General features: G+C 42.6%; 1 protein-coding gene across 1 annotated transcript; it reads left to right on the top strand.

The window, feature by feature from the left end:
• Positions 1–227: 227 nt before the first annotated feature.
• On the top strand, positions 228–24,691 carry pcsk7 (proprotein convertase subtilisin/kexin type 7). Its single transcript, XM_069676722.1, has 17 exons — positions 228–305; positions 2,454–2,755; positions 4,561–4,797; positions 8,042–8,176; positions 8,295–8,460; positions 8,554–8,644; positions 8,982–9,036; positions 9,437–9,575; positions 10,088–10,188; positions 13,770–13,937; positions 15,601–15,705; positions 15,856–15,958; positions 19,789–19,945; positions 20,132–20,226; positions 20,911–21,016; positions 21,402–21,519; positions 23,350–24,691. The coding sequence occupies exons 2-17, from the start codon at positions 2,513–2,515 to the stop codon at positions 23,623–23,625; spliced, it is 2,295 nt and encodes a 764-aa protein (XP_069532823.1). The 5' UTR covers positions 228–305; positions 2,454–2,512; the 3' UTR covers positions 23,626–24,691.
• The last annotated feature ends 915 nt before the right edge of the window (positions 24,692–25,606 follow it).

Raw genomic sequence — 25,606 nt, 5'->3', positions numbered from 1 at the left:
GTTTTGTTCTGTATATTTTATGCACTTTATTACGATTAACTGATAACACCTGAGTGTTCTCTGTGCCTGGGTTTCGAATGGTAAAGAACATTGGAGAAAGGGGGGGGGGGGGGATATTTGGAGAGGATGCAGTTCCTGGGCTATGACTTTGGACCAATCAGGTGGGACGCACGACGTTTACGCAACAACAGTATGACGTACTACGTTTATGTTGTGAGTCGTATGTCGCGGAAGTGAAATGACAAGCTCAACGTTACTCATAAACATCGCGAGGAACAGATGAGAACAACACATTTAGGAGAAAGGTAAGGTTTAACGGTATACTTGCCATATATTGTCATGATAACTAATGTCTTATATCACAAAAGAACAGGGATCTCATCGATTAGCGCCAGGACATTAGCTTACTTACCATGACAACAACAGTGCTTCGGTTGAAACTCGAGTCCCACTACAAGTTGTTCTGGCTTTATATTGTCGTTTTAAGATAATACACAAGTGTTATGATTTCGTTCACATGGCTGTAATGTTTAAGTGTTATAGTGGCTATTCATTGAATTACTAACCTCCTCAGCTAGCTGCTCAACTCGCTAGCTGATCCACTGGCTAAATAAAAACTAAGCAATCAGCAAAATTGAGAGCTAGCTAACATTAGCCGAGCAGGGGGGTAAAAGGTTACAGGAAATGAAACCAATTCTAACACAAAGCAGGTGGTTTCTCCAAATGTCGCATATCAGGAAGCTGAATTTATGCAGCTGAATGTAATTAAAATCTTAGTTATTGTTGTTAATGTTAACGTGAGTCAAACGTTTAAATGAGAATCTGTTGAAATCTAACATCACTTGTCTCTGATATATACCTTTTGTCGTTGTATATTATTTTACAATGTGGCCGGATGTTTGGCTACAGAGCAGCTTACAGGCTTTCAATGATCTCCTCAAGAACAGGCAGACACGGTTGTTGTTGGATGTGGTGCCTAATACCAGAGCCCTCTGGTCCATTAACTGGACAACTTCATAGAAATCCTCAACAAATGTGTCTTATGCATTTATATTATGGAAAATATGTGGCACATGGGAGGGTGTAAATATACAGTATTTTACAAAGGCAGAAAATAATTACATTCAATGTGTCTGGAAGAACAAGATGTTTCCTTTTAAACGTCACATAACGCTACGGTTTATTATTCCAACTATGGGTGTGGCAGTTTTGACATCTAGGTGGCCTCAGTGTTGATTTGTTATTGCAGTTTTTCATTTGGTGTCCCTAAGCAGACAGGCAGAGTCATATATATGTCTTTTATTCATATGATTTCTTGGTGAATTAAATCACTATCAGTGATGCAGGCGTTGTACCTGACTGTCGTGGTGAAGAGGGAGCTGAGCCTGAAGGCAAAGCTTTCAATTTACCAGTCGATCTATGTTCCAACCCTCACCTCTGGTCATGAGCTTTGGGTAGTGACCGAAAGAATGATATCGCAGATACAAGTGGCAGAAATGAGTTTCCTCTGAAGGGTGTCTGGGCTCAACCTTAGAGATAGGCCTTAGACATAGAACTCGGCGTAGAGCCACTACTCCTTCACATTGAAAGGAGCCAGTTAAGGTGGTTTGGGCGTCTGATTAGGATGTCTCCTGGGCGCCTCCCTTTGGAGGTTTTTCCGGGCACATCCAACTGGGAGGAGACCCCGGGACAGACCCAGAGCTCGCTGGAGGGATTACATATCCCATCTGGCCTGGGAACGCCTCGGGATCCCCCAGGAGGATCAGGAAAACGTGGCTGGGGAGAGGGACGCCTGATGCCACCGTGACCCGACCCCGGATAAGAGGAGGATAATGGATGGATGGATGATATCTAACTTGTATTTAGTGCTAACTTTAGTCAAGGCTGGATTAGCATTTCCAGACTTCCTTATTAATTAATTGACTGACAGTAAAAGCAGGTGCCGGATAGTGATCTACAACAGGTGGAAAGGTTGTCTGGGCAAATAACAAATGGGGCACCTATAATTTGCTGTGTGTACTGTGCTTGGGAGTGACACAGTACACTTATTATTTCACCTAGCAGGTTATACAGCATCCCTTTTTACTACTTAGCATTTTTAACTATTATGTTCACTAAGTTATCGTTCAACTGATCTCACAGGTGCTTGTTGTTGTTTTCTACTTATTATTTTGTTCGACCCTAGCAGTGCTAATAGAGGAGCATTCATTTGTAAATCACATCACTCTGTGCAGGAGCTGTGATGTAACCACAGCATTTAGCGAATGTGCCGCGGCCACAGCTCCCTCTGAACTGGTGTCCAGTTAGTGTGGTGCTGTGAATTCAGTGAGCGTCCTCTGAATGCTGCACATATATGAGAAGCAACCGGCCACTCGTTCTCAGATGATCATCACCACTACTAACAAAACCGTCTGTTCTCCCTGTCTGTCTGTCTGTCTGTCTCCCACGTCCAGGTTGCTCTTCAGATAAGGAGGGCTTGCCTGGTTGAGCCCGTTTGTCTCCCTCCGTTGCCATGGCAACACCCTATTTCCCCACATTCCTGCTCCTTCTCTTTCTGTCTTCCTTCTCCCTCTTGCTTTTGACACTCCTGCCCTCAGTTGCCCCATCGGTTCCCTTCGAGTCACCTTCCTCACCTTGGTCGTCACCCTCCTGCGGCCATGCTCAGGCCTGGGCTGTCCGGCTCGACGCTGGCCCACATCATGAGGAAGAAGATGACGAACAGAGCTCTTTGGACCTGGATGTGATAGCCAACAGGGTACAAAGCTTCTTAAACCCTTTTTACTGGATGTAGCTCCAGGACACATTTCTCTGTTCATTTTTGAAATAACAGAATATAGGAGAGCTACATACTACATATTTACTTGGTACTGTTGATTGCGAGGGACTACAGTATGGTTTGGTTGAAAGATACTTTTGTTATTGTCTTGTGTCCTACTGCATCATTTCAGTTTTACATATGAATGACCAGCCCACGCTTTATGTTTCCGGGTAGTACGATATATCAGGAACGCCTTAAAGGAGTTTCCTTCAGCTTTGGCACAAACGTCCGCTATCATCAGACTTTAGAACTTTAGTGATCAAAAGTTATGGAGATGTCTTTCTCTAATTCATTCATTATGTCCTGTCGAAAAAAAACACTTTTCTGGTTTCAAAATCCTGTATTTTTCTGTGGATATCTTAGGAACGCCTGGGGGGAATATCTTGGCATATGTCCACCAGCTTTTGGTGTCAAAGAACAAGGTCACCATGACCTCAAGTTCATTTTATTACATCTGTTTTAGTTTTATGTTGTTATCCCTCCAAGAAAACAATCAGCGAACAATCCCTTGCTCAACCCCTCCCGAACCTGTTGTTCTGTTGTAGCAGAAGGGTTCGCTGGCAATCGCATGCTGTGAAGGGAAACACGTTTTTTGTTATGTCTCTCCTTTATATAGTAGTGGTGCCACCACTTCTGTTTAAAGCCCAATTATGCTGTTAGTTTATTGTGTTCGTTAAAATGCTTTCATTACATCCTGCGTCCTCTGTCCCAGTCTTCTTGAATGGTTGGCAGAAGCATACAACCTTGAGGCCGTTATTCAAGTAATATACAGCTTTTTTAATGTTTTAGTTTTCTGATTTATATTTAAAGCTCCTGTGAGGATTTTTTCGCTGGTTATGAAACAGGAGGCTAAGCAAGAGTTACTTGAATTACAGCTCAGGACATCAAAAAATGCGGTCATAAAGGCGGTCAACAAAAATGCATCCTCCTCCCTCAGCCCCTCTCCGTACAGACAAACAGGTGAACAGCTGAATTCATGCGTTCATTTCTACCCCCACCCACATGATTAAATAGAGACTCTTACATTGCTCCTACAATTCTGATTACTCTAAATCAGTGGTTTACAACTGGTGTAGCCTCAGGACCCGCCATTACCTCCTTAATGACAAATCTCGACCCAATTTTCAACCACTCAAATTTATTGTTCATCTCTATGTCAACTTCACAAAATGTAACAGTGTTAAAGTCAAGCAAAATGACCAGCAGGCAGCAGTGCATAAGAGGAAAATATTCACATCTTTTTTTCAACAGAAATATACTTAAAAAAGTGCAAAATAAATGCAGCTACTGTGGGGCTCATCAAGTTTGAAGAATGTAAATGTAACTGTAGCTCGGATTACCCAATCAGTGGATACATGGAGTGGGAATAAACTATGCACATCATAGGAAACGCATGTCCTTCAAAATAAAAGCGCAGCACAGACTTTTTGCCTATGACTGTAAAAGAAAGCAGGATGACATTTTCTGTTAAAAACAACCACTTAAGCATGTACAGGACAAAATCCGCAAAGAGATGAGAGCTTTGTCCACAGTGGGCACCAAAATGAACACAAACCAAAAGTTCCTCAGTAGCTTCAATAAAACCCCCAATTTTGTATTTTATGCAACAACCCTTGTTCTAGGAATGATTGAAGTTTCTATGAATGTGTTCAAAAGTTGCTTAGGTCGGGGAAAGTTGCCCAATTTAAGAAGAATTGTGTAGTTTAATTTGCACTTATCACCAGTGTCCTCTCCGTACCCAGGTAGCAGAACAGGCCGGGCTGCAGAACCAGGGCCAGATTGGACAGCTGGAAGGCCACTATCTCCTGTGTTCTGTCAAGCCTGGATCTGGACCCGTCGCTGATGTTTGGAGTCTCCAACCTGCAGACGTCCTTGCAGCTCACCCTCATGTGCTTTGGTACTCCCGGGAGAGAGTGCTCAGCCGCTCTAAGAGATCTATGGCCTTCAACGACCCCCACTACCCGAAACAGTGGCACCTGGTGAGATTCTAGACGGTTGTCTGTCCTTGTTATCATTTGCCCACTCTTCTGGCCTTAGATTCGTGTCTGAAGTAACTTATTGGCCTTTAATAGTTCAGTCCATTTTGCAGTCACTTTATTTGTTGTATTTTTGACTTATGTTAGCTAAGTGTGAAATTTGATGTTTGTGGTAAGAATGATAAGATAAAAAATAGGCAGTAAGAATAAAAAAAGTAAGTGTAATTATACGCTTGTCTTGCAATATATCAATTATCACTGTATTGTGATATTCTTGTTATCATGGGCCACGTATCGTGTATCGTATCGTGACTTTCCCTGCGATTCCCACCCCTAGTTTGCACTATACCTATGGAAGCATTGATATGGTGAAAAGAATAAAATTGTGTTCAATGTCAAAAAAAAATCTGAAGCAATTCTGAAGCTGTCAGGTGTTTAAATAACTCAAAAGTATGTCAATGTTCTCATATTTGTGTGTCAGGATGTGACTGAGGTATGACTCTGAGAGGGAGTATGGTTTCCTTCACCTCACACTGTATCTTTGCCTTTCCTTTATCTATCCACATCCCCCATTGGGGAGGCTTTTGGCTTTCTCTTTCGCTTTGTCCTGCAGAAAGTCCCGTTATTTCCCCTGTGGTGAAAATGCTGTCCGAAGCACGTACTGTTCTCGTTAAAATGGGCTTTTATTCTCGATGTGATTGTGATGTTGGAAGTGAAAGAGGAAGGGAAAAACTAGTGACTGGGCACAGTCAGTCTCACTAAGTAAACAACACCCAAATAGGAAAAGTGCTTAAATGCTTACAAAATGCTACTCAAAACTAGTTAAAAAACAACATTTCAGCATGCCAGAGGGCTCTTTGCACATCCTTGGTATAATAAAGAGGAAAAAGTACATCAGCCCGTCTCAGTGTTCCTTCCCCATACCATGTTTTTCTTGGAAGAAGATACTCTGATATGTAATTCTATCTAATCGAATGACCAGACAGTATCACCATTTAACCTAACAAAGATCAAAGCAGGCCTTTCTTTGCTCTCTACAGTTTGTCCAATTAAAATACTGAGTGTGAAGGATCCCACACATTTTTATTTTTAACCTCTCTAATTGCTCATTTTAAAATCTTGATTTGCTTGGGAACACTCTGTTTAACTAAACATTAGGGGTGCTGAAAAAAATCAATTTTTAATTTCGACAACTCTGAGTCGATTTCAAACTTCCAAAAATCAATTTTCATACACGTTTTTTTCGTCCTAAGTAAATCAGCCAGTTTGCGCACGACAAACCCGCTGCATGCATAGTTTGCCGTGCACCATTTCTGGCGTATGTCGGTCCTGGCTAGTCGGCAGCGCTGCTAACGTTAGCTAACTCGCAGCGTTGGTTATGTACAGGGAAAGCCCTGACCAACGCCCACCTGCAATGTATGGACCTCTCGAGCCACCAAGTCATTCGTGACATTCACCGCTTACTACATCAGGGACGCCTTGCAGCTTGAGTCTCAAGCGCGAGTGATGCACGAAAGCCACACAGCTGTGAACGTGAGTCTGCAGTTGTCCACACACAAGCTGAAAATCGATGTCTCAAATAGCTGTCGAGCATTATTGTTTGTTTTGAAAAACATACAAAATAGGAGTTCACTGTTATTTGTGTAAAAATATTATTTAATTTCTGATAAGAGGCAGCTGGCCTTATTTAAGTGAAAGGATTTCTTATTTTGCATAACAGGAACTTGTTTTTCTTAAAATGTAACAGTCGAAGTCAAGTACTAAACAATGTTTAATTTTTGCTTCGGTTTGCCTCTATGCATTTACCATATTGTATCAAATATAAAAGCTGCATAATCTTGAACACATTTTACTGTGCTTTAATGTCATATAATTATTTGCCACTGCGGTTTTCTTAGCACACAGCAGACTGGAGTAAATCCTGCACACAGTGTCCTGTATGTTTAAAGGGCTGGGTAAAATGTACTTACGGGCGTAATAAGGCCCTGTTGTTCGGCTTACCAAGGGAGAGGTGAAAGCTGACAGCTGTTTTTCCTAAATACATTGATTATGTCTGAAGAGGTAGCAGGTGAAGGGGTAAATTTATGGTACAAAGGCAGAAAAGAATTCAATTCAATGCCTCAACCAGTACACACTGATGAGCCATACCATTATGACCAGTGAAAGGTCGAGTTAATAACATTGATTATCTTGTTACCATGGACCCTGTCAGTGGGTGGGATATGTTAGGCAGCAGGTGAACTTTTTATCGTGTGAGTTGATGTGTTGGGAGCAGGAAAAGTGGTCATTAGTCATTTTTACCATTTATAGTTTTAATAGATGACAACTCAAAACATTTTAGTCCAGATTTAGTCAATAAAAAGTCTCCCTCGTTTTCACCTGTTTGCTTCAGGTAAAGTTATCACTTTAAATTTGAGCAGTAAATGAACGAAGGGGACACAGCATCTAGGGACACTGAATTACATTTCTATGTTTGGTCCTAGCTTTTCAGCGCTTCTCATTTAAACAGTCGTACTCCTTTAAATGAGGATGGCTCTTTTTTGTATAAAACGCCCCTTTTTCTGTGAGCGTGCACAGAGCCTGAAGCGGAAAGCCTGAGTTAACAGAGAAAGTTCGTAACCACCTTCGAGATACCTGTTTTCTCTGACTGGTACTTGATGCTTTTAAAATATCGTGGCACTTGAATCGACAGCCCACCACTGTCACGTTAGTCCTATCTCGTGATGTTTACGAAAACAAAACAAACGTTAGCTCGTCAATGTCTCATCTTCGAACCTTTATTGTCATTATTTCCGTTAACGAAATGAACACTGCAATCAAGTTTCATGAAAATCCTGCTAGTTGTTTTCTCTTAATCCTCCAGACAAACATACAAATGGACAGACAAACGGCTCAGTCAGCCTGCTGCTTGTGAGCACTGCCTCATCCTCTTGCAGGTGTGGAGATTCTGAAAACAAACTGCAAACAAACTAACAAAAGTTGTCACGAAATTTGAAAGATTAAAACGTTTTTATAAAACCTAGTATTCAGAGACGCTGCAGCCTGAGCTCTCTGCTCACGCATCTTACTCTTACTTACGTTTATATCTATATTATTTAAAGCTTTGGCCACTTTTCAAATGAACATCTGACTTTGTATTTTGTATTTAAGTATATACTCAAAAAAGGACATCACTTTAATCCTGCACTGATGATCCCCCTACCCTTTGCAATAACGCATCCTTTCCTCGCTTGTCTTATTCTTGCAGCACAATGACCTCAATAAGGGTTTGGACATCAACGTAACTGGGGTGTGGGAGCGCAACATCACAGGGCAAGGAGTCACGGTGGTTGTGGTTGATGACGGGGTGGAGCACACCCACCAGGACATCCAGCCCAACTATGTAAGTAAATACTTAGAGTGGTTACAGTCTATGATTAATTTTATTGTAAATGTTTCCTATTAACCTCTGACTATCCCCACATTGACTTTTTTCTTCAACATTTTTGTTGTCCTCTCAGAGTCCTGAGGGCAGTTACGACCTGAACTCCAATGACCCTGACCCCATGCCTCACTCAGAAATCCACAACGACAACCACCACGGGACGCGATGCGCCGGAGAGATCGCAGCCGCGCCCAACAACAGCTTCTGCGCTGTAGGGGTGGCCTACGGCAGCAAGGTGGCAGGTAAAACTGTTGTTTTAAACTGTTTTAAGAACCGCTGAGAATTTAGGTCAATGTGTGTGGTGAAACAAATCCTGCTTTTTGTGTTTTGTTCAGGTATCAGAGTCCTGGATGGCCCGCTGACTGACAGCTTGGAGGCTGTAGCCTTCAACAAGCACTACCAGATCAACGACATCTACAGCTGCAGGTAACAAACATGTCTGGTCCTGTTATGTATTTTCTTTTTTTTAATGTTGTTTTTGTTCTGTTTTTTTACAACTTTCTGACATTTTAAAAACAAAACAATTTGACGATTAATCAGAAAAGTATTTTCCATATGGATTGATAAAGAAAATAACCATTATCTGCAGCCCTTTTTTTCCATTAGGATAGGGACTCTTATAACCAGAAAAACTTCCCACATGTATATGTGTGCATGTATCTCTTGATTCCATATGTCTATATTTATTATGTTACTCAGTGTAATATAATTCATACTGTCATGCCATATTGTGAAAGTTCATGGATTCTGATTTGTCTCCTAGTTGGGGTCCAGATGATGACGGACACACTGTGGATGGACCCCATCCCCTGGGCAAGGTAAGTTAGAAGCACTCTTTGTCCTGCAGAGGGCAGTACACCACAACAGATCCATTATATGGGGCGGCTGTTGCTCAGTGATGGAGTCGGTCGTCTCTCAATCGGAAGGTTGTTTAACTGACTGCTACAGTCACATGTCAAAGTGTCCTTGGGCAAGACACTGAACCCCAAATTGCTCCCGAAGGCGTAGTCATCCGGTGTGAATAAGCATAGATCCTGACTGGGGATTGGCACTTAGGCCATCAATGTGTGAATGGTCTCAAGTCTAGAAAAGCGCTATATAAGTACAGTCCATTTACCATTACAGAGAAATAGACATGTCAAACAAACTTTGTCCTTGATTGTATGAAGTACAATCTTCCCTCTTTTTAACGACAGCATCATTTGTTTCACCCCTCAGGCGGCGCTGCAGCACGGGGTGATTGCAGGCAGAAAAGGCTTCGGCAGCATCTTTGTGGTTGCCAGCGGCAACGGAGGTCAATACAATGACAACTGCAACTATGACGGCTATGCCAACTCCATTTACACCATCACAGTCGGTAAGACACAGCCGCTTGTGTGTGCCTGCATCATTTCTAATGATGTCTTCACTGGCTGCACAAAGAAGTCTGGCTGAATGTAAATTGATCAGAACACAACAGCACTTCTCTGTTGATTTATTACCTCATTAAACATTTTGGTAATGGGTTTATGGTCTCTTAATTGCTACTTCCAAGTCTCGTTCAATACAACGTGATGTTAATGTTGTAAGTTTTGGTCCAATCTACAGTTACAGTTATGCTGAGAGCGTGGCTGCCTGTGATTGACAAGTGGCTCCCACAGTGACCTGACAGTCAGGATAGAGGCATAGCCATGAGTATCCACCCTCTTCTCCAAATATGGTCACTTCTGGCTCCAATAAAGACCAAAATGCCAAAATTAAAATTTCAGATTGTCAAAAAAACCAATGGGTGACATCACAGTGGCCCTGTCCACTTCTTACGTACAGTTAATTGTGTCAACATGTAAGAAAAGGCAGTGAGTAATCATTCTGTTTGTTTGTGTGTTGCAGGAGCAGTCGATGAGAACGGCAGGATGCCCTTCTACGCTGAGGAGTGTGCGTCCATGCTTGCTGTCACTTTCAGCAGCGGGGGGACCAATATGAGGAGCATTGTGAGTCTTACAGCAACACACAACCACCCACACACGCACACAAAGGATGACTAAGAATGGATGAATAGTGACACAAGGAACAACAGTAAAGCAGGAAGTCAATAACGAACCACCCTGCACTGGAAAATTACGTAGATAAATAATGTCATTAAGTTAATTATTGTAGAGTTTGTCCAGTCGCAGTGACGGGAGCCGTAAGACCTAACCTAAGCAGTTAAACAAACTGTGTGTTGGATTGTTTTGGCTCCTATGAAAGCTGCATGTCCTACTTAATGTGGATTATACTGGCAGTATTCTCATTATTCAGGATGCGGACCAACCAGAGTATTCTGATGTGATTTTAGGGTGAATTCAAAAACTTAAATACTATTTAATCCATCTGCTAATCAGAAGCTGCAAAGAAAATGATCTGTAAGAGGGAAATATACATCGATGCAGGCTCCATGGAAGGTAAAGCTGTAAAATATGAATTCTCTTGTAGTTGGGACTTGTGTTCGGCCTGCAGATACTATGTCCCACAAATAAACACAAAATCCAGAAATATCTGAATTTGACTGGATGAACCTCGAGTGTTTTAAAAAAAACAAAAACATTGAGTTTAATGATTGTGACCAATTTTTAAAAGCTTATTAGAGAACAGCTCCACATCAGAAGAAACCAAAACTATTTTCATCCCAAAACGACAGCGGATGATGACATGAGTAAGGGCCGATTGAAGTCGCTGTTTGTGGTTGTCACCATGGTAACGCAGCTCGGACCAGGGATGTCATCGCCTGAAGGCTGAGGAGCTCAGCCCGGATTGGCCCTCTCTGTCTCTCATGACTGATCCACCACCTACCACACTATACTCTCTCAGGCCAAGTGCTTACCACACACTGCCCATTACTGTATTATTCTGAAGAAGTCATTTGAATTCTATCAAGAACAGCTGTCTTTCCAAAATCATTTCAGTTTTCCGAGTCTGTAACGACTGGAAAAGTCACAAAAATGGAAATTCAATGATTATTTATGCACTGTTTGAATTTGATAGCAGCTTGTGAATGTTCCTGTCAAACTTTTCTGCTGTTTGTAGAAGAAATTCAAGAGGCTGATTCGTCATCAAGTCTGTGTGTGAGACATAGGATTATATTATATATTTAAAGAGGCATTATTATGCTGTTTCTGCTGTTTTTTATATATGATTTATTTTGGGATTTTCAACACCAAAAGCAACAACAATATAATACACAGGCAGTTGCGTGTACAACTGAATAAATGAAATAAGAGCAAACATTCTGTTGAAAGAGGTAATTATATACACAAAAACCACAAGGAGAAAACTAAATAAATAAATGCAATAAAACCAAAAAAACAACAACAAAAAGAACATCAAAGACAATAACATATTAGGCATATTGTGTGCTACAAGCATGGGGAGAACAGGACTCGATCAGGGGTGCAGAAAATTTGAGCAGTACAAGAGGCCGCTCAGTCAATGGGGACAACATCCAGAGCCGAAGGGACCTGACATGCTCTAAGAATGGCCAACAAATTTTAGAAAATTTTACATCAGCATTTTATTTATTTATCTTTTTTTTTCTGGCATTTTGTCTTTATTAGATAGGACAGCTGAAGAGAGACAGGAAATGTGGGGAGTAGAGAGTGGGGGATGACATGCACCAAATGATCGGCAGACCAGGAGTTGAACCTGTGATCAGCGCATTGAGGACTGTAGCCTCTGTATATGGGGTGCCTGCTCTGCCGACTGAGCTAAACCAGCGCCCCATTGGAGCATTTTATGACAAATATACAATGTCACAATGTTGGACGTCCAGACTAAACGGAGGTTAAGTTTTCCAAATCTGTAGTTAAAAGTATGTCGGAGTAATCTCCAGGCTTCTCAGCTCGGTCTGCAGGCTGCTGTGAACGCCAGGTTTTAGACAGTTTTTTTCTACACACTCAGCAGGCTTCAGAGAGCTGGCCAATCAGAAGAAAGCAGGCTTGTAGGGGCGGGGTTTCTTAAAGGGACAGAGCTGACTGAGTCGTTTCAGGTGGAGCCTGTATGAGGACCTGTACAGAGCACCAGAAAAATGAGAAAAATACTACTGCTACTCCACAGGTATCACAGAGTGAAATATGAGGCTTAAAATTAGCACAATACTCCCCCTTTAACATGAGGCAGGACATGACATAAAAAGTGCGCTGCAGTCCCTGCAACTGCCCGACAATTTGACGCTAGCCCTCACAGTCAGAAGCTCAAAAATGTCTTCCTCTCTCCAATTTGCAGACATCTTTGCTATTATCATCTTGTACATGATCCTTCTTCCACCAGTGATCTTTGTAATCATCCTGTTATGTGCTGCTCTTTTGGTTTTGGGCTGATCGCATGAACATCATCACTCTGCCCACTCGCTCGCGGTGAATGCTCCTGGCTATTACCTGCTGCGTTCAAACATCGGCTCACCCCGACATCTTGCGCACATTTTACCAGGAGGCTGGCAGGAAAAAGTCTGCATAAAGTCGGGGTGAAAAATTCTGACCGTTTGCTTTCAGACATGCAGCCCACCAGGACAATGTTGGGAAATTTGGAGTGTTTAAGGGTCTGTGGATTCACACAAAAATCCCTCACTCTGCCACGGAGTTGTGCAGAAGGGGAACGTGTTGGTTTAGAATATAATCCCCTGGCTTGCTTGATCCCCGCTGTTCTCCACTCGCTCGTTGAGTCAGGTAGGAGGGGCAAACTTTAAATTAACCAATGTTTAATTTATAAACACAGATGTAACATGTTGGGGTTTGGAACGTGATTGTATATTCTCACCACATAAACAGCTGCTCTGGATGAACACGTCCAGCCCCTGTTGGTTAACCCACAGCACTGTGCAGCAGCTTGAACAGCTGTTGGAAAAGGTCCACACGTTGTCCGCATGTAAACACAGAGGGCCGGGAATTCCTCTGCCCCCACCCCTGTCTGTCAGACAGCCTGTCACTAATGTGTGTATCAGCGGGAGCGGAGGTGTATATGGAAGACATGTGTCACTTGTTTGCAGTGATGCTGCTTGCATACTGGAGGATTGGACTCCCCTCTCGATCCCACACATGTAGGGCCGAGAGACGCAGCTGTAAAACAAGACTATATCGGTCTCTTTTTCCTGCTTATAAAGTTTATCTCCTCTCAGTTTTAGTGAACCAATATCTGTCAAGATTTCAAACTTCTCTGCACTTTCATTCTCTGTTTATCTTCATTTTAACTTTCTGCTTTTTATTGTGTTGTAATGTGTCTCTCTACTTCCTTTCATCTCTTTAAAGCTGAACCTCTCCAGGCCTTTAAACTGCTGTCACACGGTCCATTAAATGTACACAACATCGTTGAACTCTGGCCGTAAATACCTCATTTTAAAATAGAGGCTCAATGACACTGGCGCCTGTTCTTTGCTGCTAGTTTAGTACCAGACAGAGTTGCATAGTTTGTGTTGGATATAGTCTGAAAGGTCTGTATTCACACATCTGTAAATGTATACACATACATGTAAGTGCTGGTTTGTGTTGAGCTTCTACAACCTTGGCACTGTTTGTAATGAACTGAATCTGTTTTTCACTGTCAGGTGACGTCTGACTGGTCCATGCGGCAGGGGACCGGCTGTACCGAGGGCCACACCGGCACGTCTGCCGCGGCCCCCTTGGCGGCAGGAATGGTGGCCCTCATGCTGCAGGTCCGGCCCTGCCTCAGCTGGAGAGACATCCAGCACATCATCACCTTCACAGCCACCCAGGTAGGCCTGATTACATTTCTTGCTGCATGCATGCCGGCTTGGATACTCATCCGGATGCTTGTGTCAGTAATAAATACTTTTACAATGTTAAAGCTGCCCGGTGGAGCTTTTCCAGTCAATAAGTGCATTTATTTCCTCATAAATCATTGGCAATGCAATTTGAATATGTAAAATTTGTTCTAACAATTTGCAGCACGACTATGTTACCTCTCCTGCATAATTGCATGTGCACGTGTCTCCACATGCGTGTGCACAATTTAAACAGACCCACTTGCAAAACATTGCTTCATAGCACTACTTGTGATCAGAAGCTCCACAGGGTTTGTTTTCGATTTATCTGCTCTTTATTTTTCTGATTAATTGATGACATTTCTGTAAATTTGATCAGAAATAAGGCACATTTCCAAATGTCCCAGGGGCCATGTTGCTTGAATTTGTTCAAACTTGTTCAAAACCTATAAAATTAAAAATGGCAATTTAAAAGAGTGAAGCAATAATTAAAATTATTACACATCTTGTTATTTCTCGATAACAGACTGTTGCTATGAAGAACAGACCGTTGCTAGGGATGCAGCTCTAATCCAGAGTAGAGTGGGCCATATGACAATATATATGGTTAAAACAATATAAAAATGTCTATCTTATGTGTTTTTCTATTTCGTCTCTATCGTGAATAAAACAGAAACTCAGTACTTTTTATTTGTCAACTATTGAATTCATACAGGATTTTCCAAAAATAGCCTTTACCATGTGGTTATTTCATATGGACTAATTACCAGAAAACATGCTGTATCATGATATATATCGTTATCGAGATTTTGGCCATATCGCCCAGCCCTAATCCGGAGGACTAACTGTGATCGTAATAATCCGCCGAAAGAAGTCCGGTAAATTTGACGTCGGTCTGTTAACAGAGGGAAAAAAAGAAAAGAGACAAAAACAGCAATAAAGGTTAAACGATGCAAAAACTGAAGGCTTCAGCTCAAACTGAAGACAGTACATGAAGTAAACATTAAACAGAACACAGTACGGGATACAGCGGCGTTTAAAGACGGTGAATGTAAAAGAAAATGTCAACAGGCTCCGACAGTGACGAGACAGAAAACCTCAAGCAGGTGCTGCGCTGATTCCTGTTGTCCTGTCCGTGTCTTACTTCACCGTCAGTGGACATGTTTCCATTTAATGTGAGTAATATTAGCTTACTCTGAGTGTAACGGGACTATTTTTAAACAGAAAATGGACTTCGAAAATAATTTCTAAATCAATATTTTGTCAAATAATTGATTTTGTAAAAAGCAGTGTAATAAGCAGGATACTGATGAAAGGGATAATAGTAAGCAAGTTGTTATCGCGGAGGGACCTGCGCGCCCTGTCGGGGTTCCATTCCACGATAACAACCTGCTCACTATACACTATCCCTTACATATTTAAAAGGCTTAGTAGTGAAAATGATCATTTGAAGTTAGAATAGGAGTCTGATACCTCTCTTGTAGCCACAGCCATTCTGTTAGCTAAACTGAAAACAGGTGGAGACGAGGCTGCCTCTGTTCAAAGTTTCTATCTGCCTGGTTACAAGACAATTTGTATTTGTTTGTGGGTCTATATTGCTGTATAACAACAAAAAAGTGATCTCCTGTGTGTGTGCCTGTATTTGTCTAAACAGTGTGACAGCAGTGCAGACTGGGGGGTAAACGGAGCCGGTTTCTACCACAGCCATCAGCACGGCTTCGGTCTGCTCAATGCATGGAGACTCGTCAATGCTGCCAAGGTAAATGATTATATACGCAATTATAGCTGCCAAGCACTTGCTTGTTTCACATCCAGTTATCTTCTTAATGAATAATTTAGTTTAGGTAATTACAAGCATTATTTTAGTTACATTCTAAGCCTAACATGTCCCCCTTTCTCTCTTTCTCAGGTGTGGGAGTCTGTGCCGTTCCTCGTGTCCTATCACAGCTCAGTGATAAAGGAGGAAACAATCATCCCAACTTATCCCAACCAGCTGATCCGCACCTGGAAAGGTCTGCTCCTCTCTCACTCTCTCAGCTCTGTATTGGACAGCTGTTTGTCCAGTTTACATACTGCACTACGTAGCTCTCTCTCTCCCTCCCTCCCTCCCTGACTGCCTGCCTGCTCCTCACTCAGTCTGCCGCTCCATATTAGGTAATGTTCTCCTGTTTGTGTGTTCCTGCGTCCACATTGAAATACTGTGTGAGATTTTTGTAGACTGCCTCCGTTATTTTTTCCCCCCTTTTTTTCCCTTCATTTTTTTCCCAAATCTGTCTCTGCATTTTATTCCTTCTCTCACTTGCTTGTGTTTCTTTTTTGACTGCAATAGTCTCCGTCAATAGTTATCCGTCTTTTTCTCCCTCACACACTTTCATGCGTACGGTGACCTCACTGAGGCAGAAACTTTTCCTTCTCCCTCGTCTCTTTTCCTCTCCTTCCTTTATCTGTATCTTCCCTTTTTTATGGCCTCGTCCCAGCCAGGAGCAAAGCCAGAGACAAGTGTATATGTGTGGACTCTTGCAACAGGAGTTTGTTAAGGACACAGGACAAAGAGTTGTTTACATTTGCAGATAAGACCCACAAAGATTCAAATTTGATATATACACTACATATCTGGTCTTTTAGTCCTCTGCTCAGCCGGTCTTCCTTAAAAGTTATTTTGCAGCTGACAGAGTTAAGGTCTAAATGTGTTTGTTTTTGTAGTCTCTATGTGTTTTGGCGAATGCACTGCCTCGTAAGCATTTCAAACTGCTGGCATCCCATGTGAACGCGGTCGCCACAAATATGCGTGTGTGGGTGTTCTTGCAAAATGTGCACAGTGACTGGTGCCTGATAATGACCAGTCACATCTCCATGTGTAACATGTGTTACTGTTAGAAAAAAGAACGTTTGTCTGTGTCTGGGTTTCTCATCATGCCAGTGAAGAGCTGAAGCTTGGGGTGTTTCTAAAGTAGAAAAGTAAAGGAAAGCAAGAAGAAAGATGGTGGTGCAGTGGTTAGCCCTGTCACCTCACAGCTATAAGGTTCGTAATTCAAATCCCGGTTTGGACGAAGTGTGGAGTTTGCATGCTCTCGTGCATGTGTGGGTTTCCTCTCTGGCTACTCCCACAGTCCATAGACATGCTCGTTAGGTTTATTGGTGACGTGTGGGTGTAAGCGTGAAAGGTTCTGCCTCTGTAGCCCTTTTTACACTGCGGTTTCGCCTCAGCACCGTAATGAAGCTCAACCATCATGCAGCCTTTGCCATTTACATTGGACCAAGCAACGTCGGTGTAAAGCCGCCCCAGTGTGTGTTTTTTACACAGTGTTCCAGCGTAGTGGAAGCAAAAGGTGTGTGAGGTGTAAACAAACAGCACATGCTTTATGGTGCAGTGAAAGGGACAAAATTTAAGACTATTGAGAGGCCGAAGGAGGCTATATCCTTGCTGAAGCCAGCTACTGATCTGGCCAATGATAAGCCAGCGCTGGTAACTGAGAGGCCAGCGGTGGCAAATAAGAAACCGTCTATTCATTCTACCAGGGCGGCAAGTCATGCGTCTAACATAGCAGTCAAGAAGAAATCAGTGGCTAATGTAGCTAACTTTGGCATGCGAATTACCAGCCTCGTAAGCTAACGGCCAGCCTATTCAGTAACTGATCCAGTGGGTTGCTAGCTTCGGTGTGCTAGTTGGCAGCCTTGGAAGCTAATGACCAGCCTATCCAGTAACCAATTCAGTGGGTTGCTAGCTTCGGCATGCTAGTTGCCAACCTGGGCAGGTAATGACCAGCCTATCCAGTAACCGATCCAGTGGGTTGCTAGCTTCAGCGTGCTAGTTGCCAGCCTGGGAAGCTAACGACCAGCCTATCCAGTAACCAATTCAGTGGGTTGCTAGCTTCGGCATGCTAGTTGCCAGCCTCGGAAGCTAATGACCAGCCTAGCCAGTAGCTGATCCAATTGGTTCCTATGTTAGACACATGACTTGCCGCATATGCCTGGTCGAATGAATAGGCGGCTTCTCATTTACCTTCGCTGGCTTATCATTGGCCAGATCAGTAGCTTGCTATAGCCTCCTTCGGCCACTCAATAGCCTTAACTTTGTCCTTTTCCCTGTGCCATAGTGGCTCACATACACGCACACTGGGCTGTTCTGACCTGCTGGCTCTGCTGTTTACACTGACGCCGCTTTTCTGATGCCTGTTACTGTTACTGTTACTACCTCCGATGCCGGCTCAGAGGTAGAACGACTTCACCCCACCATTCTGCCTCATTGCGTTTTACATAGATGACGAAATGTAACAGAGGTGTAATGATCCCCCCTTGAACTGGCAGTGTAAAACATGACATGAAAATAATGTCATAATGCCTTATGTCAGCGTGTGTTAGTGCGCACAGGACGGGTGATCTTTGCAGAATTGTCGAATATTTCCCAGTGAATATCGAATAGTATTTTTTGCTTAAAATGCCCACCCCTAGTTGACATTTCAGTTCACATAGTTGATATTTCAGCCATTAACTGGTATGAAATAAGCAAACAGCAGCTATTATCAAACTTATAAATGGATGTTTTTTGTTACTGTGAGACCCCTTGGCACCAACCTGACTTGTGTCTGATTGCATTCTAAAGAAAGTGTTCATACTTCAGTTTTTTCCATGTTTGAAAACTCAAACAACACCTTATATACTGACCCCTGTGCAGACGGTGCTTAGGGTGTTGTAAAACTATGGAATTGGAGCATGCCCTTCTGGATAGCCCAAACTTTGTTTGCTGCAGTAGTCTTTGCTGTCAAAAAGCCAATATCAGGCCGATAGTATCGTCCACCTGGTATATTGGTCATGCTCTAGTATTTTCCTAATGCTTTCTTCTGAGCATTGAAGTCCTATCCTACCATTGCCAGGACAATAAGAGTAAATTACTGACACAAAAACCCCTGGAGTGGGCACTGGTAATCATTAACCATATACAGAGGCCTCGATGTGGCGGCCCCGGGTTCGACTCCCGCCCTCGGCCCCTTTGCTGCGTGTCATCCCCACTCTCTCTTCCCACATTTCCGCCACTGTCCATTCCCTCTCTAAAATAAAGGCATAAAAAATCACGAAAAAAAATCTAAACAAAAAATTTTAAAAAACGGGAGTGCAGAAAGTTTCTTCAGAGGAAAAATGTCTTTCATTAAAAACTAACTTATAATACTGAAACTAAAATTGAAAAGCCAGAATGATGCAATCTTTTTCTCCTTTCCTTTGCCCCTCAACACTCCACTTTCCACTTGTCTCCATCCCTCCCTCCTCCTCTACATCTGCCCCCCGATGGTCTGTCTTCCCTTCCCCACCTTTGTTTACCACTCCTCGCTCCCTCGTCCCTTTCGGGTCCCTCCCTGCCCCGAGGATGTGTGCAGCCCTACATGGTCAGAGAGCACCACGGCTCATTAGTAGTCAGAGGCCAGGAAATACCAGGAAATTAGCAGACACTTCCAGTCGGGAGGGCGGGAGGTGGTCAGGAAGGCCGACTGATAGCAATCTCAAGGAGAGAAAGTGGAAAAGAAATATCCAGATTGAATTTTTTTACTGAGATTATGCAACTATCTCAGATTCCCTCTGTCATGTTTCTTGGTTTATAGCTTGTTTACCCTCCCTGTCACTGTATGTGCACTAAGAGCATAAACTATAACTAGGTAACATAATCTAACTTGTAATGCTGTTAGAGTTGAATTAATTGGTGTTCTGAGTGGTATTAAAAGATTCTTGATTACGTTAATATTTTTATTTACTATAATAAAGGGTCCATTTTAACCAGAAGATGGTCAAACACACTCACACACTCTCTCACACACACACAGAGACTAAGCTGCTCTCTCCGCTCCCTCAGTCTCGTCCGCAGACCTGAAGCAGTCTGGCATGGAGACACTCGAGCACGTGGCTGTGACCGTGACCATAACCCACCCATGCCGTGGCAATGTGGAGCTTGTGTTGGTCTGCCCCAGTGGCATCACGTCAGTCATCGGGGCACGCCGTGCCATTGACAGGTACACACAAATATCCACACCCATGCATTTTGAATGAAGTGAATTAAAGTTTGTCAAAAGACCAAGGGAGATCTGGAAACTAAGGTATTATTATAAAACTCTGGTTTTAAACTATGGTCATATATGATAATAATATTTTGGCTGTAGTCTAATGAAGTTGTGTCTTGTGTTGTGTTTTCCAAACAGAGACCCTGCAGGCTACCAGGACTGGACTTTCTCCACTGTGCGCTGCTGGGGAGAGAGAGCTGAAGGCCAGTACATGCTGAAGATATCTGACCACAGTAAGACACTTCTCACACACTTACCGTAAAATCTGGAATATAAGTCGCAATCTGTTTTGGGGGGTTTAAAGTTTTCTAAAGCTATTTATTAATAAATATATGTACAGAAGTTATTTCAACACTATTTCCATTTTTGTCATTTAAAACGCATTCAAAACACACACAAATTACCGCCTGTTTTCGCTATGTCGAGTTTGCAATCCCGCTAGCTACTGGTGCTCGCTGGCAGCCTAGGGTAATGTTGATTGTTGTGAGGGTGGCGGCTGCAATGGCGATCATGACGATGCATGTCCGGGACGAAGCGTTAACAACAATCAAGTTAGTTTTCCTCACTTAAAGCAAAAAGGAAAACAGCGCTGCGGCATATTGTAAATAGGAGACGTTGTAGCGACTTGGACCCGGAAACAGTCAAACGTCACCACTTAACAACCGACCACTTTAGCTAGGTTATGGTGCCATCGTCTGGCTAAATACTGTAAGACAATAACATGCCTCGCTCTGCATTTTATACTGGTATATTGATTGCACTGGTATATAGGAAGCAGCCCACTTTTTAAAAGGAAAAAAATGTATTAAAAGTGCTTCTTATACATCAAATTGTACAGTGATAACAATATTCTTTGTTGTCGTTGTTGTCTTCCTGTTCTCCCCTGCCCGCACTGACCCTCCTCACTGCTCCTGCAGAAGAGCAGTCGTCTAGGCAGTGTGCCGCTGTGGGAGTGTTGAAGCAGTGGGCGTTGACCCTGTACGGCTCCTCTATGACCTTCAGTGAGGTCAAGGACAGACAGAAGTAAGACTTTTCATGCTGCCATCTGGATACTTTTGAGATAATTAGTTTTTTTTTGTGGTTTCCTTCCTGGAGCTTTAGACCTTTTTTTCCCTGGAATTGTACTTTTTCATTTCCATTTTAATAAGAATAAAGTAGAATAGAAAGAAGTTTTTGGTCTGCCTTTTGCATGCAAAAAAAATGTCTTTAGCAGAAATGTGGTAACATTAAAACATATGATATTATATCCAGACAGGAAACCTTAATATACATTTACAAAGAAACACTATACAAGTTATTCAGCAGTGTCTTTAACAATTAGCTACTATACCGAGTGACAAAGTGTTTTGACTGGCATTAAAGCTGGAAAGATGTTCTGCGTGTTGATTGGCTGTGCATTGATCGACAGGCTGGTGGAGGAGGCGATGAGTGGCAAGTATCTGGACAGCAGCTTCTCTCTGCCCTGCCCACCGGGCCTGGACATCCCTCCAGAGATAGTCAGCCCTTTCACCTCCAACAACCTCAAGGTACACGACCCAAAACCAACACATTCATCATGTCTCTCTGTCCCTCTAACCCTCTGTCCTGTCCCACCTTTGCCTCTGAGATGCCCGAAATGGAATTTTTTTTTTACACCATTAATGTTATATAAAACTATGGTATATGCTATATAAAACTGGATTAAATACCATTGATTAAATGGTTAAGATTATGCTGACTGCTCCCCCCTTAAGAAAAATGTCTCCACATCCTCAGAGTAAACAAGCTAGAGGGCAGATTTATTTAAATGTTGCTTTATGCAGTATTGAGTTCTGTTAAAAAAAGAGGGATTTGCCTACTTCGTTCAAATTCAGGGTACTTTCTGCCTTTAAGCCTCGACATTATTGCTGTTTTTTAAAACATTTATTAAAGAACAACCAAATGTCCAAATTCAATATTAACTATAAATAAACATTACACACATTGCAGTCCTGAGTTTAGCCTCGGAGGCAACCCTTCATCTCAGGCTGCAATAAAATCATGCTGTTACACAATGATTGGCAGATATGTGTATCCATAGTAACCATCACTTTCACTTGACGCCTTAACTTACATGTTATTATTGCGGTTGTAGAAATGAGGGACCGATTCTGGCTGCAAAGTAATTGACTTTGCTAGTTACTAATTGACCCTTCGTTAAGTCCCGCCCCCCTTGGTTACCGTTTCTACGCCTGTCAAGCTTTCGCACCGGCATGTACATATTATGCCGTTTTCAACTATAACAGTGAGAGATGTTCCAAGGGCACATTTCTGGAAAAATAGTTCCCAAATATCAGAGAGAAGTCGAAAGAAAGGGCGACAACACGCATTTGAAAGCTACATCTAGAATATCATTTGTCAGCGGAGTGTTGAGAATGAAGAGGACATACAAATTGAGGCAAAAGCTTACCGGGCCCAATGCAAGCCTCAGGCACCCCACGTCTTGACTATTCATGCTAAGGATCATATACAGGAACAACAATGTTCTTGCACAGCAGGGTGAGTTAATATATTGTTTTATTTTAAGCTAATGTTTAGTTATAACTCCCTATAACTTTCACTAACGTTTTAGCCCATTGCTAGCAAAACTAAACTATCCCACTTTTTCATTTCGTTTAAAGCGTGTCAGGATATTGCTCGTATATCGTGAGGCGCAACAGGAAAGCCCAACAAAATGTTCGCGACAACAATGGCACAAACCAAGAGGTGGTAACATAAAGGCTGTGCCGATATCACCGGTGCTGGTAGCCAAGGCCAGACAGAATCACAAGTGGAGACCAGTTGACTCTTCCACAATTTTTAATCCATGTCCGACATCTCTCCTCTCAAGTTTCTGGCTTCGGAAAAGCGAAAAAATATGACACTCCCCTCTAAACTTTGAGGATATCTGCTGTCAGACTTGCAGATTCCATAAGCACACCATTTAGGTGTTTTTCTTTGTTCGGAAAGCTTGACAGGCCTCCCGCGCGTAGTTACGGTTGCTAACATAGGATTGGGCAGTGGCAGTGCTAAGGGAGGGAATCTTAAAATTTGGGTTACTCAGTTTAAAGGGAAGTTTCAATGTTGTAAAATATGTACTATCTATGCATTTTATTATGAGTATTGATGTGTATTTGCATACTTTTTAACCCCAACTATTCTTTCAAGTAAACCAGGAAGGTTTACTTTACTCAGGTCATAGAGTGCTTTTACTTTGTCGACTTTACTTTCACTTCCTCTCCTTTCCCTCCTTGTAGTTTTTCTTCCGCCTCGTCCAAACATCCTGTTATAAAGAGAATCCACTGCTCCTGTTGTTGTGATGATGTAATCTATCTCTCCTTTCCTCTCCTCCCCTCCAGTTCCTGCTGTTGCTGGGCTGCTTCGCTCTTTTCTGGTCCATCTACTACACGCTGGAGGTCACGCTGGCCCACCTGTACCTCCGGGGCATTTTCTGCATGGGCAGAAGACGGGGCGGCCACCGGACCAAGAGGGGGCGCAGGGGGAGAGGAGGAGTGGAGGAGGCGGTGGGAGACGAGGGGGAGGAAGATGAGTGGGACTCCAGGGTGGAGCTGCACGCGGTGCTGGACTCAGAGGCCAAAGTGGTACTTTTAAACGGAGAGCGGACGGTGACATAGCACCGAGCCGGGGTTTTAAACTTCTTACTGTGCTCATTGGGCGTCTCAGGCTTACACCATCTCCTCCCCACCCTTCCAGCCTCCTATACTGCCTCTGACCCCCATCGACCTTATCTGTGGTGGTGGGGGGGCAACAGTCTGGGCTGCAGATTAACTTGAAGGTGGAGTGGACTCTCTGTCATTGTCTGCATTCCCCAAACAGGTGGCCTTGTTTGAAAAGTCTTTCTGCCATAACGATACATGAGGGAGTGTGTTTATTCTTGTACACCTGCCCCTCTCACAGATGCCTCCATTAGGAAGGAAGACATGAGGGAAATCCTCCAAAGTGAGGGCATTTTGTCAGGCATGTGGTTACATTTCCTATCAGGATTAGGTTTCCATTATCACTCCAATCATGCTTGACCCTGACTCCAATAGGGATTAACATCCCAGTATAATTGCACGCTTTTATGTTTTAAAGTGTGTACAGGCTTTTCTGTATAGTGTGAATCCACAAAACAGTTTACAGATTTGTGGGATGTAATTTAGGGACATAATTGGTGTTACTGTACCGAGCGAGAGATTATGACATGATGTGCACTAGAGAAAGGTAAAAATCTGCTGCGTGTGAGTGTGTGTGCATTGTGTGTGTGTGTGTGTGTGTTGAGACATGAGTGAGAGTGCTTGGAATATGCAAGGTCTTCCATGAACAAGTGTCCTCAAATGTGAAAGAGGGTGCGATTGTATTTTAGGATAAAGTTTTATTTTCTGAGGTGGTTTTTTTATGCATTTTATTTATAGGTCTGGGGTTTATTATAATCTTTGGGTTATCAAACAACTACTGATCAAAACTTGAAGTGGGATTTTCAAGTGTGGTTCATGTACATGTATTTTTATATGAAGTGTAATATATTCACAATGTGTGCCTGCTGTACAGATATACACTGTGTTTAAGGATTTCTACAGTGTTTTTATGAATGTATTAAAGAGTTTAAATTTTTTATGTAAAGGAGAGTTTGGGGTGAAGTTGGAAGCTGTGTTTTGCTGTGCAAGTCACAGGTGATCTGAATGGTAATAAAAGCATGGTTGTGTCAAACTTTTACTTTCAGTTTGTCGTGTGTTGCAAGACATTTATTTCCGGTGGCAACAAGATTCCTTTTTAAATCTAGAGCTGTTTAAAGGGTCAGTTCGCCGATTAGCAAACTCAATCCTATCATGCCATTATGGGGAGCTAATGCCATTATGGTAGAAAAATAATGCACTTTCGCTCTGTGCCTTTGGAGGAGGCTTTCTGTTTCTCCAATGGACCATGGAAAACCTTTGCTCAAGTAAAACGAGGCCAGGGAGCTCGCTAAACTACACTTCCTCAATCTAGGACGCCCGCCTCCGATGTCATGTCTCGTTCAAAATCGTCAGGTTTGAAATGTAGACTGCAGACCTGAACATTTTTTAGAAGATCCACCGGTATATTCTGATCATATTTCTGATTCTGTACCGCTCTGAGCCATTGCCTGCAGCGATAAATGTCCTTGACTGAAAAACGGTAGTATTTCACTCCAGTGTCTCTCGCTGGGCCGTTCCTTTCAAAGGGAGGGGAGCAATGCACGCTGGGAATGTAAAATGGGTGACTTTAATGGCGTCAGGCGTGCAGTGCGTGAGTCTGTGAGGGTCTGAGAAATGCATAAAAACGCACGATCATGGCATCACACATTGCCAGGAAACCAAATGGGCCATTAAATCTAATGGTAAATCTAATAAGTAAAAAAGCCGACCTGCAGCAAGTATTTGTGTGTCTTACAGTGTTTACATACTTTAAGATAAGATAAGCTTTATTTAACAACCATCAAAAGTCAGAAAGGCATTAATGTTACTTATTGCAAATATTTAATTGTTGTCACTTACGGATAAAAGTATTTGCGGTTTCCGTTTCCCGTCCATGCTCTCATTGTTTACATTTATTATTTTTTGGTCAAACTTTATTGAATACTACATCAATTTACGA

Source organism: Semicossyphus pulcher, unplaced genomic scaffold, assembly GCF_022749685.1.
Source record: "Semicossyphus pulcher isolate SPU_LCO1_2020_fin unplaced genomic scaffold, fSemPul1.0.p SCAF_26, whole genome shotgun sequence".
NCBI classification, from domain to species: Eukaryota; Metazoa; Chordata; class Actinopteri; order Labriformes; family Labridae; genus Semicossyphus; species Semicossyphus pulcher.
The sequence above is the reverse complement of the archived record's forward strand: the minus strand, read 5'-3'. Positions and strand labels throughout refer to the sequence as shown.

Excerpts from the sequence above, each read along its gene's own strand:
- pcsk7 (XM_069676722.1), top strand. The coding sequence starts at position 2,513 with ATGGCAACACCCTATTTCCCCACATTCCTGCTCCTTCTCTTTCTGTCT. Across the intron at positions 10,189-13,769 it reads GGACCAATATGAGGAGCATT|GTGACGTCTGACTGGTCCAT; the intron begins GTGAGTCTTACA and ends TTTCACTGTCAG. Across the intron at positions 21,017-21,401 it reads GAGGTCAAGGACAGACAGAA|GCTGGTGGAGGAGGCGATGA; the intron begins GTAAGACTTTTC and ends ATTGATCGACAG.